The sequence below is a fragment of the Scophthalmus maximus genome, chromosome 2, assembly GCF_022379125.1.
Source record: "Scophthalmus maximus strain ysfricsl-2021 chromosome 2, ASM2237912v1, whole genome shotgun sequence".
NCBI classification, from domain to species: domain Eukaryota; kingdom Metazoa; phylum Chordata; class Actinopteri; order Pleuronectiformes; family Scophthalmidae; genus Scophthalmus; species Scophthalmus maximus.
Window position 1 is genome coordinate 12,982,374 of NC_061516.1, and position 25,740 is coordinate 13,008,113.

Genomic DNA, 25,740 nt, shown 5'->3' on the forward strand with positions numbered 1-25,740 from the left:
ATACTATGGACCTGGTCCAACATGGCACAACATTCTGCCTGATATCGCCCGAGGAAACATAATTCAATTAGCTTAAACAGGAAGCCTTTGTTATCAGTGGAGTCAAAGGGCTAATCAAACAGATAAGATTTCATTCATATCGGCGAGTAAGCAGTGGATACTCTCATCCTTTGCCCTCTCCCCTATTTCTCCCTCTCCATCCCTCCCCACTACCCAACACTCCCTCCATCCCCCGTGGCAATGCGAGGCGGGCAACACTATCCGTTCTATTAAGGAACCTCTTGAGATATATACCTTCTCAGTATGCAGCCGGGGTACAGACGGCATGCACACAGACACACACACACACACACACACACACACACACACACAAACACACACACACACACACACACACACACACACACACACACACACACACACACACACACACACACACACACACAATACCTCAGGTCTGAGATAATCAATGCCAACAGAGCAGTAGCAGCAGACTCAGGGCCAAGGTCTACCCAAATACACAAACCCAGAGAGAAAATATACTGAGAGAAGAGGCATGAGTGCCCTGATCCATGATCCAAATATTTATTTTTCATATTCCTTTGTCTGTGTGTAGTATATTTTGTATCAGTTCTTTAGAATGTATAGTCCATTCATGGCATTCAAGGTTATTAAAGCGATTACACAAATCAAATGTGACACTGTGCATTTGAGATATAGACAGGAGACACAAAAGCAAAAAAAAGCGAATAAATGTGTGAAAAGAATCTATGAAACCGCTAATTAAATCAGATATTAAGTTTCAGTCTGTCTCTATGATGCTTTTCTGCCAGCTTTTTTGATTTTTTTTAGAAGTACCCCAGCTGAAAGAAACGCATGCCAACAAAAACACCACATGGCTTTGCCATAGTCTATTTATAAATGGCACTTTGCACGAGTGAGGGAGAATAGGTGACTGCGAGAGTACAAGACATCAGACTGACAGGGTTCCTGCATCGCGCTCGCCGTCTCTGCGCACGCTGTCAAAGAAACTTCAAAGGGAAAAAAACTGACAAGATGTGCAGGTGTCTGATGGCTATTGGTGTAAAAACTTCCTTATCTGTCAGTGAGGGGAACACGTTAGTGAGCCGCCTGTCAATTTAACAACTGCTCATTTTGAGAAGCATCTCACACTTGGAAGCACCAAAAAAAAATGTGTCTGTTTGTCTGTGATGTGTGGGTGTGTTTTATTGCCTGTCGACATTTTGGTGCAAGACCTTTAGCAAGACATTAAAAGGGTCTTTACAAAAGAAAAATGCAGGCGCTTTAACTGACAGTAGCTGAGTGTATGCAGGAATTGTCATTGCTTTTCATGAGTGTGTCTTTGGGGACTTAAGTATTCCATGCATCATGATTTAGCCAGGAGAGGCAGTTTCTTTAAAGCTTGGAGGATGAAAAAAACGTACTTGCTTTAAATTTTTTGAGCCTATTGAATGACTTTGGATGTCCAACAGTACCAAATTAGATGAGGGAGATTTGCAGTAATCCCAGAACCTGATCAATCCAATTATCTGCTACTGGCAATGAATCCTGGCTCAGTTCTCTCACTAACTGAATTCACTGAGGCCCTTAATTAGCCAGCTCTGCTTTGTACGCCACTGGGACGACATACAGTACAGGCATGAAGCCCCTGCACATGCTTATCATCAGTCTGCGAATCTGTCGTGAGAAGATGCAGTTGTCACTTTCTGAGGAAACTCAAGACGCAAAAAAGCACAACAGAGTCACTGATGGCAGGTAAAGAGCCTCAACTGGAATGTTCAAAACTAGGCGAGCCGTCAGGAACTGGAATCACGCATGTATGAACACTGAGGTTTGGAGAGCTTGGCAAAGGGCCTGAAGACGATCTGACAACTGGTGAATGGAAACAGGGAGGAATATATATAAATATATATATATATATATATATATATATCCAGTATGCTGTAGATAGGGGATGGGGAGGGAACAGGTGTATGCAGAGGCCAGTAGGCGGGAAACAGAGCAGATGGGAGTGACTGGGTCTGAAATGACATGCAAGCTAGTGACAATGAAAAATCAGAACTGTGTAACAGGCCTCCATGCTAGATTGCAATAGAAATCAATAGGTGGCATGCTGTAATATATGCATTTATGGTGTACAGATGGGGTTTTGGATTTGAGGTATGGAGAGTTGGATTTTGTTTATAAATGTCTACTTTTTGTTACCTTAGTTATTAAATACTCTTTGTTCCTTCTAACCTTCATTTGGATCCTGTTGCTTCAAACCTGCGACACAAGCAGAATTTACTATAATTCTGCTGCTCTTGTAAATATCTAATACAAGCTGCTGGGCTGGCTGCTTTTGTTTTTATTTATTATTATATTTAGACCTTACTATACTATTTAACTATTATAAAAAATATACTTTATTGATTTAAATGAATAGTACCCAATGTAAAATATCAGATAGAAGTATTTTACCACCATGTAGCATATTATGCATATGCTACATGCACTGGCCCCCCCTTGACGGCGCCACTGGCTACTGAGAGGGAAGCATTTATTGGTCATATGAGCATTTGGATTCCCTAATTCCACAGTGCTGAGTTGTTAAAAAAATATAAAATCCTATTTATCATTCATAGAAATCATGGTTGTTTTTTTTGTAATTTGTCAATTGTAAAGATGCACCATTTATTTTACGATCAAGCAAGGAGTGGAATATGAGTGGTGGCGGTGGTGGTGACAGAGATTTCACATAGTAACAGGTGGTATTTGTCTCATCTTCCACTCTTTGGCTCTCTCTTGCACACACACACACACACACACACACACACACACACACACACACACACACACACAGACACACAGACAGACAGACACACATACAGACACACACACACACACACACACACGGTTGGTGACAGTTGCTGACAGGTTGTCAAACAGTCCAATCAGCTGTTCCTCCCTTTGACCCTTTGAGAACCGTTACAGAACTGCTACGATCACAAGCACCAGAGAGGAGCAGAGTGCCGTTTCATCGTTGCAGGGCCGTGGCAGCGCTACAAGTAATGCGTGACATTCATTGATCCACAGAAGTAAATTAGCTCACTGGAAGGAAGCTGATCGATCACCATGCACAGTTAACACAACATTAGCCAAGTCCCCCCCGCCATTCTTAACTATGAACACATATTACGATGAAATCAGCCTGACAGATGAGCTGTAAACTCCTATTGGCTGTGCACGTGCCCGGGCGTCACTACAGATACGAATAGTGAAAGTTACACGGGGAAACGCCACGAGATTCCAGGAGCAAATAGTTAAATTTGTGTTAGCACATTTTTCAATGTGACAATTCAACCTATGTCGCATATTATTCTCCAAGAGACACAGGACATTATATATTTGAAAAACATGAAAATAAATAAATAATTTCAGCTGAACAATAGCATTTTTTCCACGCTTGATTGTGATGAATTGCCAATAGATTGCTGTTCTGGAAATGAGTCGAATCCCGACGTGCTTTGCATAACTCTGAATTAAAGATATGGGCGGGGCGGGAGACACAGATTTATGTCCTGAACATATCTCTGGTATAGGTACGTTGGATGGGGCATTTAAATGTGTGTAAATGAATACGGAGTCCAAGTGCTGAGGGCTACTTTATCACTCTGAAGATCCTTTTTAATTATCTCCAGTCCCTCTTGTTTTTTTCTCTCTACCTCTCAGCTTTATCTTCTCCGTCAGCTCCCAGTGCCTCACTTCACGCCGTCTGTATTTGTGCTCCTTTGTTATATCTCTGCAGTAGTCTGAACAAGTCTGGGAGAAATGGTAAGGGAGTTTTTTTCCACAGAGAAACAAAACACAGATTGAGAGAGGTTACGCAAACAGAGAGGAGGGTCTTACTGGGAGAGGGAGTTTTGCATGATAAAATTGTTTCATATTATGTGGCATTTGAAGACAAATAGTATATATTTGAGAGACTGAATTGAATTGAAAGTCTGCCTGTTAACATAAACAGTAATGGAGCTTGTACATACTCCTACTAGAATGTGAAGCAGTAGTAGACACTGGAGAAGCCTTTCATTCATCTCACTGTCTCTGTCTCACAAGATAAAACACAGACCTTGAAAAGTGGTCTTTATGACAGAGAAAAAAAAATAGTTTGTGGCTGTCGAAGGAAGCTGCCAGCTAAGCAAACAAAGGGATTGTGAGTATGAATTATTACTACGTGCGCACATAGCAACACAGTTAATTGGAAAAATATTGAAATTGCCTATTTGGATTCTGCAATGTCAACATCACAAAAGGCTGTTGATGAAAAGATAAAAGGTAGAAAAAGCACAGAGCCTTAAAGTGGCAGTGCCGTGCCACACTTCGAGTTCAGACACAGTGTTTGGCTCTATTCAATTAATTTCCAGGTTCTGAAAAATGTGATCTAATTTAAGTGTCTTTTTTTTTTATTAAAAACATCAGATTTTCAAGGAAAGGACACACGAGACACACCCTTGTTTCACTGTGTATTATATACGCACAGCGTCGTGCATGACAGTGTTATAATGGGGAAAACATCACTGGTCACCAAAGCTTTCAGCGAGCAGCTCCAGCAACAGCAGCTCCATCACAAACCTGTCTGCTCTTCCCCAAAGTATTCCCACAGGAGGGAGATGAAGCGATACTCCAGCAGCAGGAGGAAAATGGCAGAAAACAAGGGAGGCAGAACTGACAGTGAGGCACGGGAATGGTTGCGGCGCCTTGGAACTGTTCATCTCATTATTCAGCTTTCCGTTGAGGAACCACCCCGCTCTCTCTCTCTCACTGTATTTTGCTGCATGTTGTAAATCACCACATCTACAGCCATATTAGTGAAGATGTACCAGAAGCTTAGGTTGTGGTGGGGAAGCAGTAGGAACAATGCTGGAAAAACAACCACTCCGCTGCTGCACCATCCACTTCTCCCAAGTGTCCCTGCTCGTGCGGGGTATTACTTCTGTGTCGTGGTCTATTATATCTTAGATTGCTCTGCAGTGTTTCTTTCATCAGCATCCATTGTTGCTGTATGGTTTGTCTAAATGCTCCCGTATAGAATGTAATACTTGATCAGGTTTTGGTTCTCTCCTCAGTCCGCTGCTATGCAGATGATATTTAGCTTTATCGCTCACGTGAAGAAAATCATTTCCAGCTACGTCGGCTACACACCGCATGCTAATATTGAATTTACAAAATTCCAAAGATGAATGTTACTTATAATTAATAAAAGAAATAATAAAGGGGTCTTTCAAGGACATATCCGAAATACTTTTTTCCCTCTGCTGCTGGAGGGGCGTGTCCACCTTTGATTGACAGTAGGTTGCAAGCTGTGCCCCGGACTGGAAATGAGAGACAGAGTAAACAAATTGGCACTGTAAAACGCATTTCAGCGGCAGACTGCTCTGTTCTTAGCCGATATTTAACAGACACAGGACCACAGCAGCATCTAAATGGACTCAAGTGACACAGGAATGTAAATGTCCATGCTGTTTAATATGCCACAGTTGATCAGCTAATTTGCTACGTGGCCTGCAAACTGACCTCGAGGAGCTATGACAGGAACCAAGGAGAATGTCAGGTGACGTAGTACAAATAGTGATATTTAAGTCCATGATAAGACGAGGTCGGGGTGGATGGACGGGTCAGCCAGACACAAGACTTCCACACAGATGACCACCGTTCATTTCAGACGAGTGGATGAACTGATGAATGTTAACGTTGTGTAATCAGCTGATTGTGTCTTGATTTTGACAGTGACCAATATAATGAGTGTTTAAACCACGACGTGAAAGAGGCTCTGTGCCTATGTAGCGGATACACACAGCAAGAGAGCAAAAAAAAAAGAAAAAAAGAACTGTGATGAAAAGATCTGTCCGTGGTTTATTGCTACAGAACTGTTTGGAAACAAACAATAAGTGCTGCGTTTAATTTTCGCCGCACAGCAATTTGGCTGTCTGCTTTTCATTTGGAATATTTGGTTATGGTTGGCAGTGACAAAGTAAAAGTGTTCGCCTGTGCTACATCGCATAAGAATTTTGATTAGCTTGATGATAGTCCAAAAAGTTGGCATCTATATGATAAACACACAACAATCATCAAACTACAATTACACACTGCACATCTGGGTGAGTGATCGTTTTTTTTTTTTTTCATGCCCTGGAGGGACTGTGAGAGCTGCACTGACATTTTTTTTCTTTCTTTTTTTTCTTTAACGGGTTGATATGCCACCACACAAAAGCAAATACTCAAAGAAAGCATGCAAGACAAAGCTTGGACAAATGAAAACTGACATGACGGCGAGATGAAAAAGCAACACGACCTTTAACCCCAGGGGAACACAGCATTAACCCTGAGCACAGATAGCGCCGGTGAATCCTGCTGAGTGTGGCCTTATGGAATGACAGATTGAGGATGGATAAGGCTAATATCTCCGTAAAATGCAAAAGCATCCCTCTTCTCCCCGTGACAGTGGGATTATTCATCCGTGCCGTGAGCCCGACACACTTTCACACTGACAAATTTCTCAAGTCAAAAATGCAGGGGGCACACGGAGCATATCCTGGTTTATGTCGGTGCAAGTTTTTTTTTTTTTTTTTTTTTTGCAAGTTGTGGCATGATGGTGAGGTTTCACTCTTAATTAATTTCAGTTGTTAGACACGCATGTGCAGCTGCAGCTAAGCAAATGAGCGCTTGTTACTTGGCTCCTCCGGGAAGTTTCTCTCGCCATGTTGGCGAATCAGCGAACGAGCTGATACAATGCACATGACATCAGAGTAACCTGACACAACAACCGCGGAGTTTTTATCGGGAAATGGGATGAAATTCCTCTCTGTGTTACCGCTTGGAGGGAAATGCAGCCAGCGCTGAGGTTCAGTGCTGAGCGGTAGAAGATTTAGTGTCGGGGGGGAAATGGGCCGAGCCAAACAATATCTCTCCGTCAACAATCAAGAGCTGAATACATTTACCACGACAAAATGGTACCCGGCGCGATTTTGAGCAGGGTGAGGGGGACACAGGGGAAATAGAGAGAGATACCTAATCATATGCATAATGTCGCCCACGTAGGGCACACAGGAGCACACTATTCACAAAAGTCTATCTTTACCAGAGAGATTCGTTGATTTGACTCCCCCGGTCTCTTCCTCCCCCCTCATGCCTTGTTTCTCCTCATCAGCAACTTGAACGTGCACACACACCGAGTCGATATAGAAAGGCTTCACATGTCTGTAGTGCGGAGGAACCTACAAACCGTGCTGATAATTCATAATGCCTGCCAGGTTATTAGCACACACAAAGCTGGGATTCAGCAGATTCTTTTTGTTTTCCTTGACAAGGTTACGACACACTCCTCTTACAAAACGCTGACTCCTTATGTCAGAGAAATGATATAAAACATCCAGGTGGTTATAATTAATGGCGCAATTCAATAATCCGCCAAAGAATGTGGAGGAGTATGGGTCAGTCCTTCCTTCCCAACAAAGGCAGCCACCGTTGGAGTGTACAGCACTATCCCGACACGGTGCCAACACTGTCACAAACAAAAGGCACAACTTTACATCCTGATAATATTGACACACACCAAGAAGCCATACGGCCTCTGTCAGAGGCTCTCGAGCACTTCCCCTCTCCTCTCTCTGCGCCGCGCCGCTGCAAGCCAAACAAACTCTTTCCTGATGTCCTGACACTCCTGGCACAAATCTGGCTCTTGGAAACGCTGAGCCTGGAGGAATATAGTGACTAAAAATTGTTTGGATAATACTCGCAGTGCACTCTGCACCAGTCTCCAGACTGTAAACACAATCCAGCTGTCCCCCGAGTGCGATCCTCACTCACTCGCTGATCTAACCGGAGGCCAACTGGGACGGAGCAGGGGAGTGGAAACAGGATGGGGAGCAGGCGAGCCCGAGCGCAGCGTTCGCTGGCTGTCACAGGCAATTGGAAGTAAACACTGATATCTGACTTGTGGTTACGGCCAAAGAGTATTTACAGTGTGCCGGTGTTTGTCCATCAAACAAGATCACTCCTCGTTCTTATAGAGAGAAAATGACAACTTTTCCTCAGACATAGCACTCCACTGCCAGTCAGGATCTTTTATTGCGTTTATCCAGAGTGACTACAGACAGGACGTTGTCAGCAGCAGTGACGGCCATTTGAAGTAGGGAGCCATTAGTTAATGGGTGAAGGCAGGCAGAGAGGGGGCCTGACCTCGGAAAATCCGCCTCTCTCCTCGCGGCTCTGTACGTCTCCGGCAGCCGCTCGTTTTCAAGCCTAAGATTATAATCAAAGAGGAGCAGGCGGGGTAGACGGAGCTGGGGTCCCACCTCGAGCTGTCAATCTCCCGATCGGACTGGGTTTGCGCACATCCCACGATCCACTTCAGAGAGTACGGTGTTACAGTGAACACGTCCGTCACGTCGATGCATTTGTGTAATTACCTCAAGCGTGTCATCGCGTGTCTTCCAACGGCGTTCCCTCAAAGCTGAATAAATTTAGGAGGATGAAATAGAAATACTGAATGGAGAATTGTGTGCGAGAGACGCGACTAAAAGTCAAGATAAAAGTCAGTGGTTTCTTTCTTTTTCCTCTACTATTGTGCAATTTTCTCGTTTATTTTTGTTTCATAAAAATGTATGTAAACTGAAATGATGTAGATGTACTGTATATTTAATGTTAGAATTCACAACTATAGAATTTATAATAGTGTTTCCCCAATTAAACAATCATTGTTCAAATGAACCTCCATCCACTGAGGAAGATTGTGAAATGAAAATAGCATTCCAGTGATTTACCGTTGCCCATTTAGTTCCACACTTTCTCCTTCCTTGTCAAACCGGACCATAATGCAACTTTCAAAACGACAATATGGGCAATGATTGTGTGTTATGCTAGTTGTGTGCTGATGTAGCCTCACGTGGAGATGAGGGGTCTGGTCTACAGAGATCCGGTGAACTCTTCTCTTTACAACTCCACATTTTTTTTTTCATCCACGTTTTTCTTTTTTCAAACTTGTGGCCTTCAGCTCCAACTCATGCTGCCTCGAGCGACATCTGAATTCCACAGACTTTTTGACGGACAAATGACTACGATGATCAAACACATTGCCATGGCATGGAAATGAAACCCATCCAAACAAAATAATATATAGATGGAGGAACTAGAGAGGGTGTCTTTGCCTTTTCTACCTCATACTTTTATATACACGAGGAGTGGTGTGGCCGCATAGTTGTCTTTCCCTGCGGCTCATTACTTCATCGCTGCAGCGTTGGGGCCGAAAACCATCAGCCCTGCCGCGAGCCTCACTTTCCTTCGGCAAATGGCAGTGTCCAATTAGTTTAAGAATAACATTCATTCCTCTCCCTCACTGAACATAAAAACAGGTCTGCTATTCAATAACCTTTAGAGTACACAGGCTGTGACTTTGCCTTCACCTCAATAAAGCGCCCCATGATTGAATCAAGTGGCCGAGGTCAATAGGACATATGTTCATTTCCCAGGGTCCTCGAGGATCCCCGCAGGCAGGAGGAAAAGGAAAATATGCTGAGTGTCTTCTGTGACATTTATTGGATAGGAACTAAGTTATATGTCTTTTTTTATTCTCTTTCTCATTTCATCTCTTTCACTTTCAGAAAGGGCTCCGCTACTCTGTGCCTGTGTGTGTGTGTGTGTGTGTGTGTGTGTGTCCGTGAGCATGTTGTGTGTGTGTGTGTGTGCTTAGTATTTCAACCCCCTGGTCACGCTTGAGGCACCAGCACATACTACATCTGTCACTGTCTCCAACCACTTTGCCTCAATTTTTCTGTGAACAAGTTTCACTTCCGTGCTTTGAAGGACAGATACTTCTTCCCCTCTCTCCTCTGTTCCCATCTGTCTCTGTCACTCTTTTTACCTTCTCCCATCGCTTTACGTCCGTCAGTCTCCGACACTCTCCGACACTCTCTTTTTGTCGGCCATCCCCCTACTTTTCATCAACTCCCCCCCTTACTCCGCTTGAATCTAAGTGGCAGTAGAAAATGTTACGCTATAGTCAATTTTGAACTGGAATTGAGTTAAGGCTTTCATTGGTCATTTATTTTCCACTGTAGCTTTCACATTTAGCATGTCAATAAGGGATGGAATGACCAAGCTCTGAGGCAGGGGTGGGGACCGTCCAGACTGTGCTATATATGGCCTGCGAGGCAGGTCATTAACACAGATGTAAAAATACATCAGCGATACGAAAAACAGATTCATGAAAGCAATTAATTTCCTTCTGTAATTAAAGGAAAATAATATAAAAATAGCATCCTTCGGGTTATGAACATGAACATGAACAGGATAACGAAACACACACGTAGCTGTCACATGTCATCATGACAAGCATCAGAGCAACTGTCATAAAAAGAAAGATGCGGAATGTCACACTTTCTAGGAGTGGACAATTATTTATACTTAGTTTGTGTGTTTTCCCAAAGCAGCTTTCACAAGACTGCACTTGGGACAGAGACAACATTATGCCATTAACCAGTGTTAAGGTGAGTGAGCTAATAGCGAGGAAGCTATAACTTCATTCAGAAGGATAATTTTTTAAAAGATGCCTTGTTGCTGCTGCGGAGCTGCTAAACGGACAAAGTAAAATCGTTCCACGGTGTCCGTTTGTTTCAAAAAAACGTCACAGAGGGGATTGATGACATGGCAACAGTTGTCCTTTCTGGTGTATAGGATGAAACAATAGACATAATATATACCACACTACCACATTTTTTTTTGTTCGTGGCATCCCTGCCAAGTTTGACACAAGGTAGGAATCGCCGTCTCCGCCAAAGGTAAAAAGGGCAGGGCGAGCAGCATCATCATTACGTCCCTCTGATTCCAGCCCTCACATTAGAGAGGTTAGTTAGATACAGTATTCAATGTTCAATAATTTATCATGGCCCCTTGATGGGAAAAGGGTACCCAAGCGCTGGTCTAGAGGGAGAGTCAGGGGATCACCACTCTGACATGTCATGGGAAATCATAGTTTGGGATTTTCATTTTTGGCCAAGTGGTGGCTTCTTGAGCCACGCTGCTTGTATGGCTAAAACCAAATGCAAATACATATCCATACAAATAACTTGTGTGGAAATGATGTGACTGATTTCTGAAAAGAAAACGTCTTGCCAACTTCTCGATTTGGCCAACAAAGACGGATACAAAGGCTTATTAGTTTAGGAAGCACCTTTGATGACATTTTGCAGTATAAACTAATGGTATAAGTGTGTCTCTGATGAACAGATGTACTGAATGCAGCGCATGGTGTTAATTTTGTAGCCGTTCAGTCGCCAAACTCTTTACTGGAAAAATATTGTCATCCGCAAGTCTGCTTTATTATTAGAGCCTTGTCAGTGGGCATTACTGCCTAAGTGATTGTTGAGTGACACACGTAATAAGTGAAACATGATGATTTGATGATATCGTGTGTGTGTGTGTGTGTGTGTTTGTGTGTGTGTGTGTGTGTGTGTGTGTGTGTGTGTGTTTGTGCACTGACTGTATGTCAAAGCAAATCATTCAAAAAAGAGTTACTCACTGTGTATAACACAAACGAGAACTCAGCTCCCTTTACTTAAAAAAACCCCAAAACTTTTAAGTAATTAAAACACTACACAGAATCAGCAAATGAGACATGAACAAGACTCTACAAATTATTCTGATATTTCTATGGACATATTGAGGCCAATATCCCTTTTAAACACTAACCGTTTTCTCAGTTCTCTCCTGAACTCCTTAACTCAGCAGCTTTTGTCGAAGGGGATTCTGTTTTACATTCAAGCCCCTGGGTGACCCATGAATCTGTGCGACCTCTGAGGGATGAAGGAGGGAGACATAACTCATCCAGGCGGCTTCAACAAGTCCTCTGTGTTTCCTCTCAACCCCAAAAAACCTGGCAGTAAATTTTGTGAATTCCCAGTAATAAACTCCCCCCCCTAGGGGGCTGGGCTTCTCCGGGTAGGAGCGCTGATCTAGCATTACCATCATACCATTTGACCATCTCTTTCATTATAATTCAAAAGGTGAAACGGATACTGGAGGGTTATTATTATTCTAAACCCTTTGCGGAATATCTCCCCGGGAGACCCGAGCCGGGATAGAGCTCTGCGAGCTGACGCAGCCGAGCAGACCAGGGGATCCACAGTAAGGGTTGGAGGAGCGGTGCAGTGTGCGAGGGCTGCAGTTGTTAACCCTTAACACCAACACTTCCTTCTTTCAGTGCATTCTTCACTCCTCCTCATTTACCATTCCGATTCCAGTGTTTTGGTCCTGCAAAAACCTGTGCTCAGGGTTCACAGGCCATCTGCACTTACCACATTCTCATGGTCGTAAACCCTGACCTTTTGCCCTCTGCCCCCGGTCTGCTTTTTCCACAGGCTTCATTCCATCACTTGCAGCCAACATATACACAGATGCGCACATATGTTTGGTTGCTGCATGCAACCTGACAGATTCCCGCCTGAGATATGCTGCAATAAGGGCAGAAAGGCTGTTCGACTGGCAACAACAGCACACACTTGACACTTGCGACTTGTGCGATTCAGCGAGTAGACATCGTCACCTGTTGGAAACACACTCGGGACTAAAGCAGACACACAGCTGTTGCCATGTCTGACAGGTGGATCGCATAGTGAACTTCCACCTGTCCCTCAACCATAAACCCAACCGATTTTGGAACAGACTTAGCAAACTAAAACGGGCTTTTAGGGTGCGATGACACCCAATGCAAGGTAACATGTGATTATCTAAAGGTTATACTGAGCAAATATTTTAGATTTTTAGATTTTTATGAAAGGGCTTACTTTCTTTGAAGACTGACAATAAAAAGACTATAATATCAATTAAAGGGTTTTAAAGAGCTCAGATTACAATTAAGGCTCAATCCCATTTCACCCCTCGCCCCTACCCCTACCCTTCGGTTTTGCACGTTCACATGTAGGGGTAGGGGTGTCTCAAGGCGACCAAAGAAACTCACAAATTTGTGTGACAACCTTCGTCATTCCAATGTATTATGGCGCGTTCCAAAAAAATCGCTAGTCACAAAAAAAAAACTGTAGTCGCAAAGCAGCGTTATGCGTTATATTATTACCACACATATGTGATGTGCTGTTTCGTCTTCTTAAGGCCACAGGGTATTTTCAGTGTGATTCACCTGTCACCATAGTAACTGCAACAGCGTCTTTACAATGATATCGCCCTCATTCCAGCCATGTTGAATGCCCGGTAAAAAAACACGCCACGTCCGCCTACGTGATGACGTATCGCGTTCGAAGGGGGATTCCATTTCGTAGGGGTAGATTTTCAACCCCTTCCCCTTGAAACTCAGTTTCAAGGATAAGGAGCAAGGGGTAAGTGGTAAATGAGAAATGGGATTAGGCCTTATTATTTGGATATTTGTGAATTATGCCTGGGTATTAGAGATAGCTTCTTGGTCATTCTTAGTCCAAGATTTAGCGATTTAAATGTTAGATGCACTGTTTTGATGATTAATTCCTGCAAGAGTTGTGTGTGCATGTGTCTTTCATTCATTTTAACAGAATAATCACGAGAAACAACACACGCCAACAGAACTTACTGGCTACTTCCAGGGAAGCATTGTGACTGATCGCCTGGCCCAGATAGTTTCGGGCCACGCACACGTAGCTGCCGTCGTCGGGTTTGCTCCTTCGCCCGTGGACGATGCGTAGGAAGAAGAGGGACCCGCTGGGCAGCAGCATGCGGTGGGAGCGGGGGTTGTCGCGGTCCGTCTCAACGCGCTCCCCATCTTTGTACCATTCCACCGTGGGGGTTGGACGGCCCTCTGCCTTGCAGTTGAGAGTGGCTGGTTCCCCCTTGGACACAATGAGGTCAGAGGGGTGCTCCACAATGCGAGGAGGGAAGTCTTCCTGGCGAAGACGAGACCCTAGAGGTTTGGAAGGGTGCAAAAGGTGATAAAACAAAGAGAATGATCAGTTTCAAGTATACAATAATTGGCCAAATTAGCCACGTAATGCTGTACAAGGCAGTGGAACAAATGAAACACATTATAAATAGCCACAGTGAAATCAATCATATAATCCCTCCATGCAATAAAGACAAAACTAATCAAAACAGCAGCAGCTACAAAGAAATAAGATACGATCCATTATTATCGCTGTGCAAGTGCCTTGTATTAAAAAAAATCCAGTTTGACGATATAATTACCACCCAGTCACAACAGATTCATAAAATTGTTGGAGCCTCGTGAGGCATTGGAAATTGAAAAAACAAAAGAATGCCGGAATGTTTAGTCCTCAATATGTAATATATTTCAAAACATTTCAAAAACATTTGAAAATAAATATGTATATTGCACAGTACAGTTCTTGAGAAAAGCGTCAACGCTGAATTATAATGGGATCACAGTGTTTTCTGTCCTTCCACCAATGTGATCATTTTACAATTTTAAGATTCAACAGTTTTAAACATACTGAAACTCCTGCGACTATGTATAATATTACATACATTATTGTATGTTTACAGAGCAGTTCATGAATGACCAGTGAAGCAAATATTACTGAAAATCAAAAAAAAACATCTACATGTTGTGTGTCACTTTTTATATATATTTAAATATTATAAGCAAAAGGTGGAAAAGATGTCACGAGCCATCACTCGTGTGTTTCTGTGTGTGAATTTCTGTGTGCTACCATTTTGAACCCAATTGTTAGGCCAGTCATAGAAACGGGAATCAATAGGTGCAGCCATACCCACACTAACAACCAGAAAATCACCTCTAATCCCTGAAACACTGTTGAGATGCCAATCATGCTTTTTCAAAGAAGCTGCGTGTAACAATGGGTTCCTGTGAGGCAGAGGAAAAAAGAAAACCACCCTAATGAGGTCCAGGTACAATGTACACCCTACATTCCCTCCATCTCTCTCCAACCCCTCCCCCCAACACAGCCAGGTAGGCACACCAACCACAGACCCCCACTCATTCTCTCGACCTTTTTCCCTCCAGTGCAGAATCTGGTGTGGATTCTACAAAACAATTACAGGTGGGGTTTTTTTTGTTGCTGAATCTAGATCAGACTTGCACAGCAGTTGCGTTGTAAACTGCCAACAACACAATATGTAGAGAGAGTGAAGAGAGACGGAGAAGACAATGGAAATGTGGCATTATACTGTCAGTCATGCAACCGCTGTTTACCTGTTTTACAGCTGTGGGAACATCTCTCTGTTCTTTCATGCTGCTGCGAACAGTATAGCTTACACACACAGACAGCAGGTCACGCTTTAATGTGCCGGTGGGCCTGTAAAGCAGATAATCTCTCCGGTGCTCGACAGTGATGAGCGCCAGCACTCCCACTGCAACCAATAAATCCTGCACAGACAGAGCACCTCGCACACTGGGGGAGTGGGTGAGATTTTGATCCACTTGGGTAGCATGGCACATTTTCAGTTCCGTGTGTCTGCACAAATCTGCACGGGCCGTATTTCCCAAAAGCTTATAAAGGGACACGTGATGTTGTTTAAGAGGTAGAGCGTAGCCCCAAAAGTCTGGAAGTGCATAGATGCATCATTATGAAAATGTGTGCCGACTGCATGTGTTGCATCCAAAAGCTCCATATTACCTGGAAGCAGCCACAGCATGACTATTACATTGTTTCTTTCATTTGTTTCAATGTTGTCAAATAGTCAATAGAGCTAAGATGCTACATGCTAATTAAATGAAAAACTAATTCGAAGTACACTTTTGGTAACACTCCCAGCTATTTTTTATACATACATTACACAGTATATCACAAAAACCACTGGCCACGCAGATGCAAGTTGTTTGGGCATGTTTTTGGATTTTCCCTCTAAGACTCATCTTTCTTATTTAAAACGATTACAATTCAACTCCCACGCTGTAATGCTGTAGCCATGTTTTGAGCATAATGCCAATGTCGCCATGGTAATATGCATACAGCGTGCACAGTGGCCATCATCCCAGTTTGTCATGTTAGCTACATAACAATTTATAACTTGCAGCTAAGGCTGCAATGTCAGTAGTCCTGAATGTATTAAGTCACCAATAAAGTAATGGAGGTGATGATGCAAGTCGGGGTCGTCAGGATTCAACCTCTGGGCACCATGAATGCACTAACCAACGTTTTCAGACATCTTTCTTTGCTGGAGGGCAGATGAAACCAAAACTTGAGATCAGAAACTGCAAAGCAAAATGACAATGATTGTCTTTTTTGCTGTTAATGATATTTTTAAGAAACATAAACAGCTCAAAGCCAGGTTCTTGCCTGCTACTTCTGAATAATTTGTAAAATGATGGAAAATAATCTAAGACCACATTATAAAAAAACAAAACATTTATCAATCAAAACTGAAGAGAAAGAAAGGCAAAATCACGTATGTAGCTGTGGGCAAAACTCGCACTGTACATATCTAATTTAAGTACAATTCTAATTACTGTCCAGACATTCAAACCTATAACAGAACAATGCAAACAAGGGGTGGGGGTGGCCTTCGGTCCCTGTTCACAGCCGACAAGCTGCTTTCCTTGTACTTAATTGTGTTGGGCTGATGCCTAAGGGTCCATGCGGCTCCCTAAGCTTCCTGGCAGTACAGAGAGGCAATATCAGCCCGCTACAAGTGGGCCCCCAGAAGAACGGGTTTTATCTGCAAAGGGCCAGCAGCCAGCACACAATCAGTATGCAAAAACACGAACACAGATGCACAATGGAGAACATACACACTAAAGGTCATTTGTAGCACCTGTACCCCAACAAATGTGTTTTTTTCCCCCTGTCAGTCATCCCTGAGGCAGTTATGTTGTCTAGTGAAGATCTAGGGAGGTGAAGGGGGAATGAAGAGACACAAAAGAGAATTGAGGATGTCTGTAGTTTTGTCTCAGTCGGTGAGAAAGGAGGTGGACGGAGAATCTCTTTTCTCCAAAACTTAGCATCTCTCACTGTTGAGAATTAAATAAAATGTGCGGGGGGGAAAAGGAAAGAAAAGAAAGCCATTGCACGCAGGAACAAAAAGCCCGACATCCGCTAGACATTCTGTATTTTATTCAAGTATAGGCTTGGTGAATATGTAAGGCAGAAGAGAAAGCATGAGGGGGTGCATTATAGGAGGAAGGGAGGAGGAGAAGGAGAGGTGATAAAGGAGGGGGAAGGTTAGGGGGGTTTAAAGCAACAAATCATGAGCACTGAGATTGTAAAAACACAATGTGACAAATATGAGTGTAATTTACTGCAAAGTTGGTGGTCTTACGTCATCCTACTCTATACCCCTAGTGTCACTTACAGTGCAATACTGTATGTATTAAGAGTGAATGAAAGGAGGCCACTATGACTGGTTGGTTTCAAACCACAGAAATATACAGATAAACTATCAAATATCGCAATCTAATGAGCTTGCTCAGCTGAAGCCTCACCAGTCGTCTGCTCAAGTTTGAAAAACTTTCCTGTACAAAGTCGAAACGCGTCAGAACAGCTGGCAGATACATGGACACGCACACAAACACCGATGCGTTTTTGAAGCATCTCTCCACATAGCATTGGATTGTGGGTTTACAGTTTTCAAATAAGATTCGCACGCAAACTCAAAAACCTCCCAATTCACTTCTTAAAGAACGAGTATATTTGTCTACCTGGTTTTCCCAAAACAAGTAGAAAAGCAGGGGGTTTCATTTATTTAATGTAGAATACCGGCGACTCTGACACGAAGCCTACCTGAGCCCCGCGGGGGGAAATGGTAAATCTCCCCCGTAGTACTGTGGGATTACCTGTGCTCGATTGCCAACGCCGCCACGGAAGTCAGTCAGTCAGTCTGCAGTCAGGCAGGGCTATTAAAAGGGAGGCCGATTTTGCGGAAAGCTTTGGAGTGTGCAATAAATGGAACGGCCATGTCTTGTTAAGGCAAATTCTTTTGTTTTGTTTTTGGTCTGCGAAAGTCATTTAGTTTTCCACTTGTTTTTTGAGACCCATGGTCTAGACCGTGGATCCACATTTTGAATTGCGAGACAGAGATTTAAAGAAGCGCCACAGTTCACGGCATCGCTCTCGTTAGTAAAAATGACACCACGTGTTTGAACAGACAGACAACTATCCAAGGCTGGGTCAAAAAGGCAGATGTGAAGAGAACAAAAAGAAGTAGAGAGAGGCTAGAGAGTAGACAGTAGAGAGTTTTAGCGGTTATAATTAATGTCTCATGGTTGTAAGTCAGGCAGTCAAGTAGCAGTTTACATCCATGTATACAGGGCAGGAATTCAATAAAAGGTATTAAGTTCATTTGCAGAACATTATGATGTTACATTGAAGTTGACCCTTGACATCATGTTGGCCCTTAACTGTGACCTTTGACCTAGAGAAACAATCGAATCAGTTCATCCTCAAGTCCAACTGGACGTTTGTGCCAGATGTGGTGAGATTTCCCTCAGGGCATTCCTGAGATACGTTCACAAGAACATAACATAACCAAACGTCACCATGAAGAGTACAACTGGGGGGGGGGGCTCTTCTAAATTAAGTGGACGACTGAAGTTGTTTAACATTTATTCAGTATTTAGGAATTCATTTTGAACGGAAGTGGCCAGCAAGTGTCAGACAGAATGCAGGAGCTTCTCCACCTTTTGGCCTGAGTTGCAGTGGAAGTATCAGTTTCACGGGAAAAAAAGAGGGAAAAAAAACCCTACGCTGCAGAATGAACCCAGTGTTTGGTTGAGAAATAAGGTGCTGTCAGCATTACCATCCATAATATGCACTTCACAGACACAGACTATAAACACTCACTCTGTGAAACTTTTGCGCAGAACAGCAAAGTATTAGTGTGACAAGTGGGAGATATTATGCAAGTGTTTGCTGTGCTTCACTGCTGCAGCACCTTTGGTATTTAAAGCACGTCTGGTTATACAGAAAATGTCAGAAAAAGCATCCAACGAATCCTCTCTTCTGAGGACAACTTCTGACTAATGTGGATGCAGTGCTACATCAAAGGGGCTATAAGAGGAGCCAGGGACCCGTTTGTATAAAACTGTGCTGTAGACTCTAAAGAAAAGGTTATACAAGAGTTATTTTAAAAGCCATGCACATCAACTACAACTACAACCACAACCAATTTTCTCCATATTGAATCATAATGAACTAGTAAGTATGGCCATTAAACTAAGCAACTTGTTTCTTTCCCTGTTTTAACAACTACCCATAAATGATTAGTATAAATGTAATATTCATGTCGATCAGCTTGTCATTTAATAACTCGAAAGGACATTTAATCATGTCAGATCACATATAAAATAAGAGAAAGTGTAAAAAAGAATTTTATGAAGCTTGAGTGTAGAGGGTGCTATTGTTTATTGTGGTATAGTCTTGATAATAAAGGTGGTTTTAATGATGGTACTGAAACACATCATGTCACTCAAATGTAATCATTTGAGCAAAAAGACCAAAAGTTAAGTTTCTCCAATAACATTTTTGGGGGGGAGATCTACTTATTTGCTTTCTTACTTAATGTTAGATGAGAAGATCCCCATAGAACCTAAACTTCATTTTTAAAATGTATTTTTTATAGGGAATCAATGAACAATATGTTAAAGTTTAATTATTGAGCTTTACAAGTGTTGGAGGACATTATTAAAAAAATCTTATGAGTGAGCTAAGCTAGCCTTTCCCCATTTTCCCGTGTCCCCCGTCGTTATGCTAAGCTAAGCTAACTGTCTCTTCATATGTATTGCAAATGTATGAGAGTGACGCCAATCTTCTCATCCAACTCTAACCAATAAAACAAATTGGCCCATTTCTTGAACTTTCAAACAATTTCTTTCACAAAGAAAAACTTTTTTTTTTTAGCGGAAAACTAAAATAAATATTTGTGTTACTCATCTCTTAAGAGACACGTTTTCCAGACATGCACACCCACACTCATTCATTTGTAAAGTAAAACACAGGGAACCAGTAAATGCCAAACATTCTTTCTCAGGCAGTATAAACTACAATTAAGTGGAACACTTGAAGACTGTCATTCACTCAAGTATGCGGGGAAGGAATGTGGGTGCTTCAATCCCCGTGTGTGCGTGTGTGTGTGTGCGCGTGTGCGTGTGTGTGTGTGTGTGTGTGTGTGTATGTGTGTGTGTGTGTGTGTGGGACAAGGTGTCTGCAACCACACTCTCTCACACTGTGATAACACATATGATCTCCTTAAATTGCATTTGTACAGGTGATTTCAATCACATTGTGTGTTTCTGCGCTTCTTTTTCGTCTGCGAAGCTTCTCAGCAACACCACGCACAATGTGGCAGTCTCTCCGGAGGAGAGTCAAGGTCACTGACAGCGATAACGCTCCCTAACTGCAGGTCCCAGATGTTCGGCGCAAGATACGAGCCGAGCAAAAAACGAGGAGCACGTTTAACAAAGGCTTGAGAATTCATAATACAATGTGTAGACTAACAACCGCCGTCATTATTGATTCATCTGATCACCGTTTTTTTTTTTAATGATTGATCGATTAATCATTCAGTCATTACATGTCAGAAAATAGTGAAACTAGCTCATTAAAATTCTGGGCAGCTTATCAAAATTATTGACAATGATTTATCTGTCAATCAAATATGAACTGCTTACATTAAATACATTTTTGAAGCTCCTTCGATGAGGATTATGTGCAAATATTGATCTGTTTATTTATTCCTTGATGTTGGGGCTTATGTTTTTTTTTAAAACCAAGATTTAACACATTTACAGCGGGGGAAAAAAAAACTCTCTGGCTGGCCATCTGCTAAATGCTCACTGGGAAGGTAACAAGCAATAAAATCCCCAGGGCAGACTCAAAAATTGCTGGTGCTCGATAAACATCGGAGCCAACTAGGTCACCAGGACACTTTAACTGGAGAATAAATCCATCAGGCTGACTATGACACACACACAACCAGTGGTTTTTGGTTTTGTATTAAAAAACCACAAACACACATTGTATATTGCACGGCCAAACTTTGCACTTCTCATCTAGTTTTTCCTCCAATTTATAGTAAATGCAAATAAAAGCTTCCAAGTATAAATGGTATTTCCCCAACATTGCTGATGCCCTTTACCGGAGTCGCCTGAATATGACAAATGTTGTCAGCGGATTCTATACGTTACGCTTTTTTATATACAGACTTAATCCTGCATAGTGCTTTGACATAGTGAAGGAGTAGACTGAGGTGGCTGAGCTTGCCTCCTGTATCCGTGATGAGAAACACCTCTGGAGCACACGACTGCCTGGAAAGGCCAGCGGCCCATCTGAGAGGTTTATCCTCACTCCATTAACTGTTCAGTGGAAAGTAAAGTGGTTGTATAGGCCATTGATTATCGCTCAGGCGGAGCTTGAAACTCAAACTTCCCACGAACAGAGCGGACGCTGAAATGGCAAACGAGATTGTTTGTTATCAAAGAAAATAGAGAAGCCCACCCTCTGTTAATCTTCTCCACTAGTTTAAAATGTGATTTATTGTTTTTAAGGTACAGCACATCAGTTACATGTAACAGTTTAGTCTACAGCCATTAGTATAATCAGCTAAGCAGACTGCGTAATGTGTGCTTGACCATCTGCGGCCGTGTTTTACTTCATCCCCTCTGAGGTTTGTAAGTTATGAAAACTGTCGTTCTAAAGCGTTTTTCGCTAAAATAAACGAATCGATGCATTAATATTACATTAGCTCCACGCTGTGTCATTGCATGTCACGAGCGCGCGTCTGCATGACCTACATTTATTTTCTGACTTAATTGCGCCGCCGGTATAGTGGCAGCCCAGATGTGAACTGGCTGTCACACTGTGAGCGGGAGAGAGACCTCACCCTGAGCACCAAACCGAAGCCCTCTCACGGGACTGAACTCTTACTGCACACAAGTGTGCGTGCAAATACAGGAACATGAGTGTGCCGGACATGCCCATCAGACAATATCACAGTGTAAACAAACACATAAAAGTCAAACACTTAAACCCGAGGGATTTTTCCTTTCAACCAATCTTCTAAATCTCCATTGCAGTCTCAGTAATGAAGAGTCCACAGCCCTGGATGTTTTTTTGGGACGGCATTAACACTAAAAGCATTCGTGGCATTAGCTCAACAGTCCGAGTGGACATTAGGTAAGAGCGTGCACTGAGCCACGGGGGATTAGAGGTCAGTGAAGTGTAGTTTCATTTTTCTGGCATTGTTGAAAACATGCACGTGGGTGTCACTTAGCGCTGCAATAAACTACACTTTGGGAGAAAAGGCAAATGCCCAGTCTACGGTACTAATACCCATTTAGTTGGATTTACATGTGACTTGAAAAGGAGCGGTTCATCATTTTGAGGAATACGCTTTAATCCGTTCTCGCCGAGAGTTCGATGAGTTTAGCTCAGCAGCATAAAGACTGGAGCCAAGGGGAAAGAGCTGGCCTATATACCTCTGTCCGAAGGTGACACAATCCACCTGCCGAACCCCTTTAAAGCTCACTAATACACACGGTGTGACTGGCCATCAATTTCTTTTTTCTATTTCATAAAATGTTGAACCACACTCTTGTGATACTCGCGTCCAACTATCTGTGCTGCCTGCAACTATCTGTGGTTCTTGGTAAAATACAAGCACAAAAACTTCATGCAGGATAAAGAACATTTACAAATGTCTCTATACAAATGCTTCTCTGTCCACATCAGACTTTTAGAGAGCATCCCATGCATAAAACAGCGACACGATGCTCGGAGCAGACCAACACCGCCGCCAGACCGTGTCGAATTTTGAACGTGATTGACTGAAACCACCGCGCACCGGCGGCGACATGACGGCGAGTGCAAGGAAGGAATGTCAACCAGCCAGACGACATGACAGTGAATGTGATTGACCAGCACTGAGTTCATTCAAATGTATATTTGTTGTTTCTCAAAATGCTCTAATTTCTTGAGGCAGCAGTCTGACACTTTCAAAAAACAACAAAGTGTGTCTGACACACTGTAGGCAGTCAAGCCAAGGAGGAACCGAACACATCAGTCAAAACACAGCTGTCGGCGCTGCTGCTGGTGGTGGTGCCACATTGTTGCACAGTGTTGCACTTACTTTGAAAAACATTTGACAGACCTTAATCAGCGCTTAGAGACATCCTCACGCAGTCCAATAGTTGAATTACAGCAGACTGCGGTCCAAAGAACAGAAAGAAGTAATAACTGGGGAGCGTTCCCCATGTCACACGTCAGAAGGTTGATGGTAATATTTCAGTCGCACGAATCGAACAGTAAATATATAAACCCAAAGGCTTGATTTTGTAAATGTAGTGTATGAGAAACCCCGTTCTTTATGCAGTGTGTTTGCTTTTCAGACACTACAGCACGACCTGAGGAGTGCTGCTACACTACACGTTGCAATAAAGCACTGCAGCGGAAGCAGCCGAGGGGGCAGAGTTCAACACGGATGAGAACCGGTTTCTTGAACTCCGTGATATCTTGACCCTTTTTTTTTTGTTTTTTCTCCCACAGCAATCCTGCTTGTGTCAATCACTTCCACTGTGGGCAAATATCATTACAGCTATATGTTCTTGACAAATTGCTTTTCACTTCCGTTTTTGCAGTGAAGGACTGAAAGTCTTTATGAACTGACTTCAATCCCTTTTTTCTTTTTCTTCCTATGACAAGTTTGTAGCTCCCCCTTCTACAGGCTCTTCCTGATTTCCAAAGAGGTGATTAAAACCGCTCATCCGGCAGTGAAATGCGAATTTATCTGTATGAACAGCTTTTGATTTGGCTCCATTTATGGTGCTGCTGTTGATCGCTCGTCGGCACTGGGCTCTGTCGAGTGTTGACATAAAGTATATGGTTAAAGCCCATGCTTTCCAGCTTTGTTTGTAATGTTGTCAGGGTTGAGTTGGAGGCCGCGGGTCCCAAAGTCTCCCTATGATTTGACGATTATTGCTACAAAAACGATTCTTGTGGTGTTTCCGAGGTAAACTGTTATTTTCTCCGTTCTAAATGATGGTGTTAGGAGCACGACACTTTGCCCTCAATTTAAAAAAAAACATCTCGGTAAAAGTCGCATAATCTGCAGGTTAAAGAGGGGTTCCATTCGACTGTTAAATGTAATTGCAATGATGTGTTTTAAAAAAAAAAAGGGTGGGGGGAATGCAAAACCAGGTTTAAAACCTGGCTGCAGTCAACATAGATAAAGATCTTGCGTGTCACAATAAAGCAGCGGTTTGAAGTGAGGAAACAGTGCAGGTACTTTGGTTGATTAGAAGTAAAAGCTTAAGTCTGCTGCCTTAGTTCTAATTGCATTGGAAAATCCCAGGCAATGGGAACAAAATGCCTGGGAGATTAATGACTGAAGTCTGACGTCCCCTTTTTATCTCCGCGTTCGTAAATACAGATTCTGAGCTTGAGTTAATTACTGCGTTTGAAAAAACAGAGTCACGGTGCTTCCTTCTCCCCAACACCTTGACTCCCTGTCCACACTTCTTACTCCCTCATTAACCTACGGCAAGTTCTATGAACATGACAAGATTCCGGTGTCTTCCACGCCACTGTGCTATCTCTAAATATATGGATTGCAAAATGTCTCCTGCCACACTATTACCCAGCGCGACGGGCGAGAAATTGGAATACAAGAGAATACCAAATCCAAGATGCTTTCTTTCCATTATTTATTCCTTTATTCCAAACTTTAGAGGAAAATTTGTTAATGGAAACTTTGGAGATTCTTGATCACTACAGGGCGAAAAATCTGTGATGCTGCAGATCAATATATATATATATATATATATATATATATATATATATATATATATATATATATATATATATATATATATATATATATATATATATATATATATATATATATTTAAAGGAGCTTAGGATACAACAGAGTATCATATGGCATATCATAATACCGTAACATTCCATACGTTTAGCTCTTAGTGCATATTATACTTATCTGTGAAGTACAATTAGTCTGTGTATCAAACAAAATTGTTTTTCAGTGAATGAAAATAATCATGGTTAATGATGAATGGTGAAATTAGCTTTAAATACTAAGAATGAAAACAAACACATACAGTACATACTGTACATACTCTTTTACTGGAGGCTTACTAGGATGTGACAACCCAAGGAACTGGGTTTGGTTTCGATCAAGGTTGTTAGAATCTCAACAGTTCCTCCGTCCCGTTTGGCGGATGACTAACTACAACTGCGTCAAGGACACTAACTATAACACCACATCTACTTTCTAGATATTTTTGCAGCACATTGTTCATACTGTCTCACTTCCATTTAAAATATATTTTATCAAAGATACTTTTTTCATTTGAAAGCAAGTCAAACTAGGCTCAAACGTAGATTTTTTTTAATTCCAAAAAGACTTCTGAGAGCTAACAAGCACGACATCTACTTGTCACATACATGGAAAACAGTAAGTGTAATTGTGTTGCACTGCTTATGCAGTAGTTGAGATAATTATTATACTATCAGATAATTACCTAATACTGCAATACTCCACTCACAGTTTCAGATAAAGACACACAGCTGTACACATACAATTCCAACCCATCAGCTTTCAGTCGTTGCTTTCTATGTACACATCTGTGAATCCATCCCACATAAAATCAAATGCTAGCTAATAATAGGTCTGCTTATTAAAGCAATGCACGTATGATTTGGGCTCCTTGTAGAGAGACGATCTGGTGGGAAAACAGCTCTCTTAGCTGTAGTCTTCACATGGGGGGGGGCTCTG

General features: G+C 42.3%; 1 protein-coding gene across 5 annotated transcripts in view; it reads right to left on the reverse strand.

Moving 5' to 3' along the window:
- Positions 1–25,740, reverse strand: part of LOC118301201 (roundabout homolog 1-like) — a 90,363-nt gene that overhangs the window by 41,114 nt on the left and 23,509 nt on the right. For all 5 annotated transcript variants that reach the window (XM_047330500.1, XM_047330499.1, XM_047330498.1 and 2 more), the window contains one exon: positions 13,613–13,939. In XM_047330500.1, the coding sequence (XP_047186456.1) occupies positions 13,613–13,939 (327 nt within the window). The remainder of the gene's footprint in view (positions 1–13,612; positions 13,940–25,740) is intronic.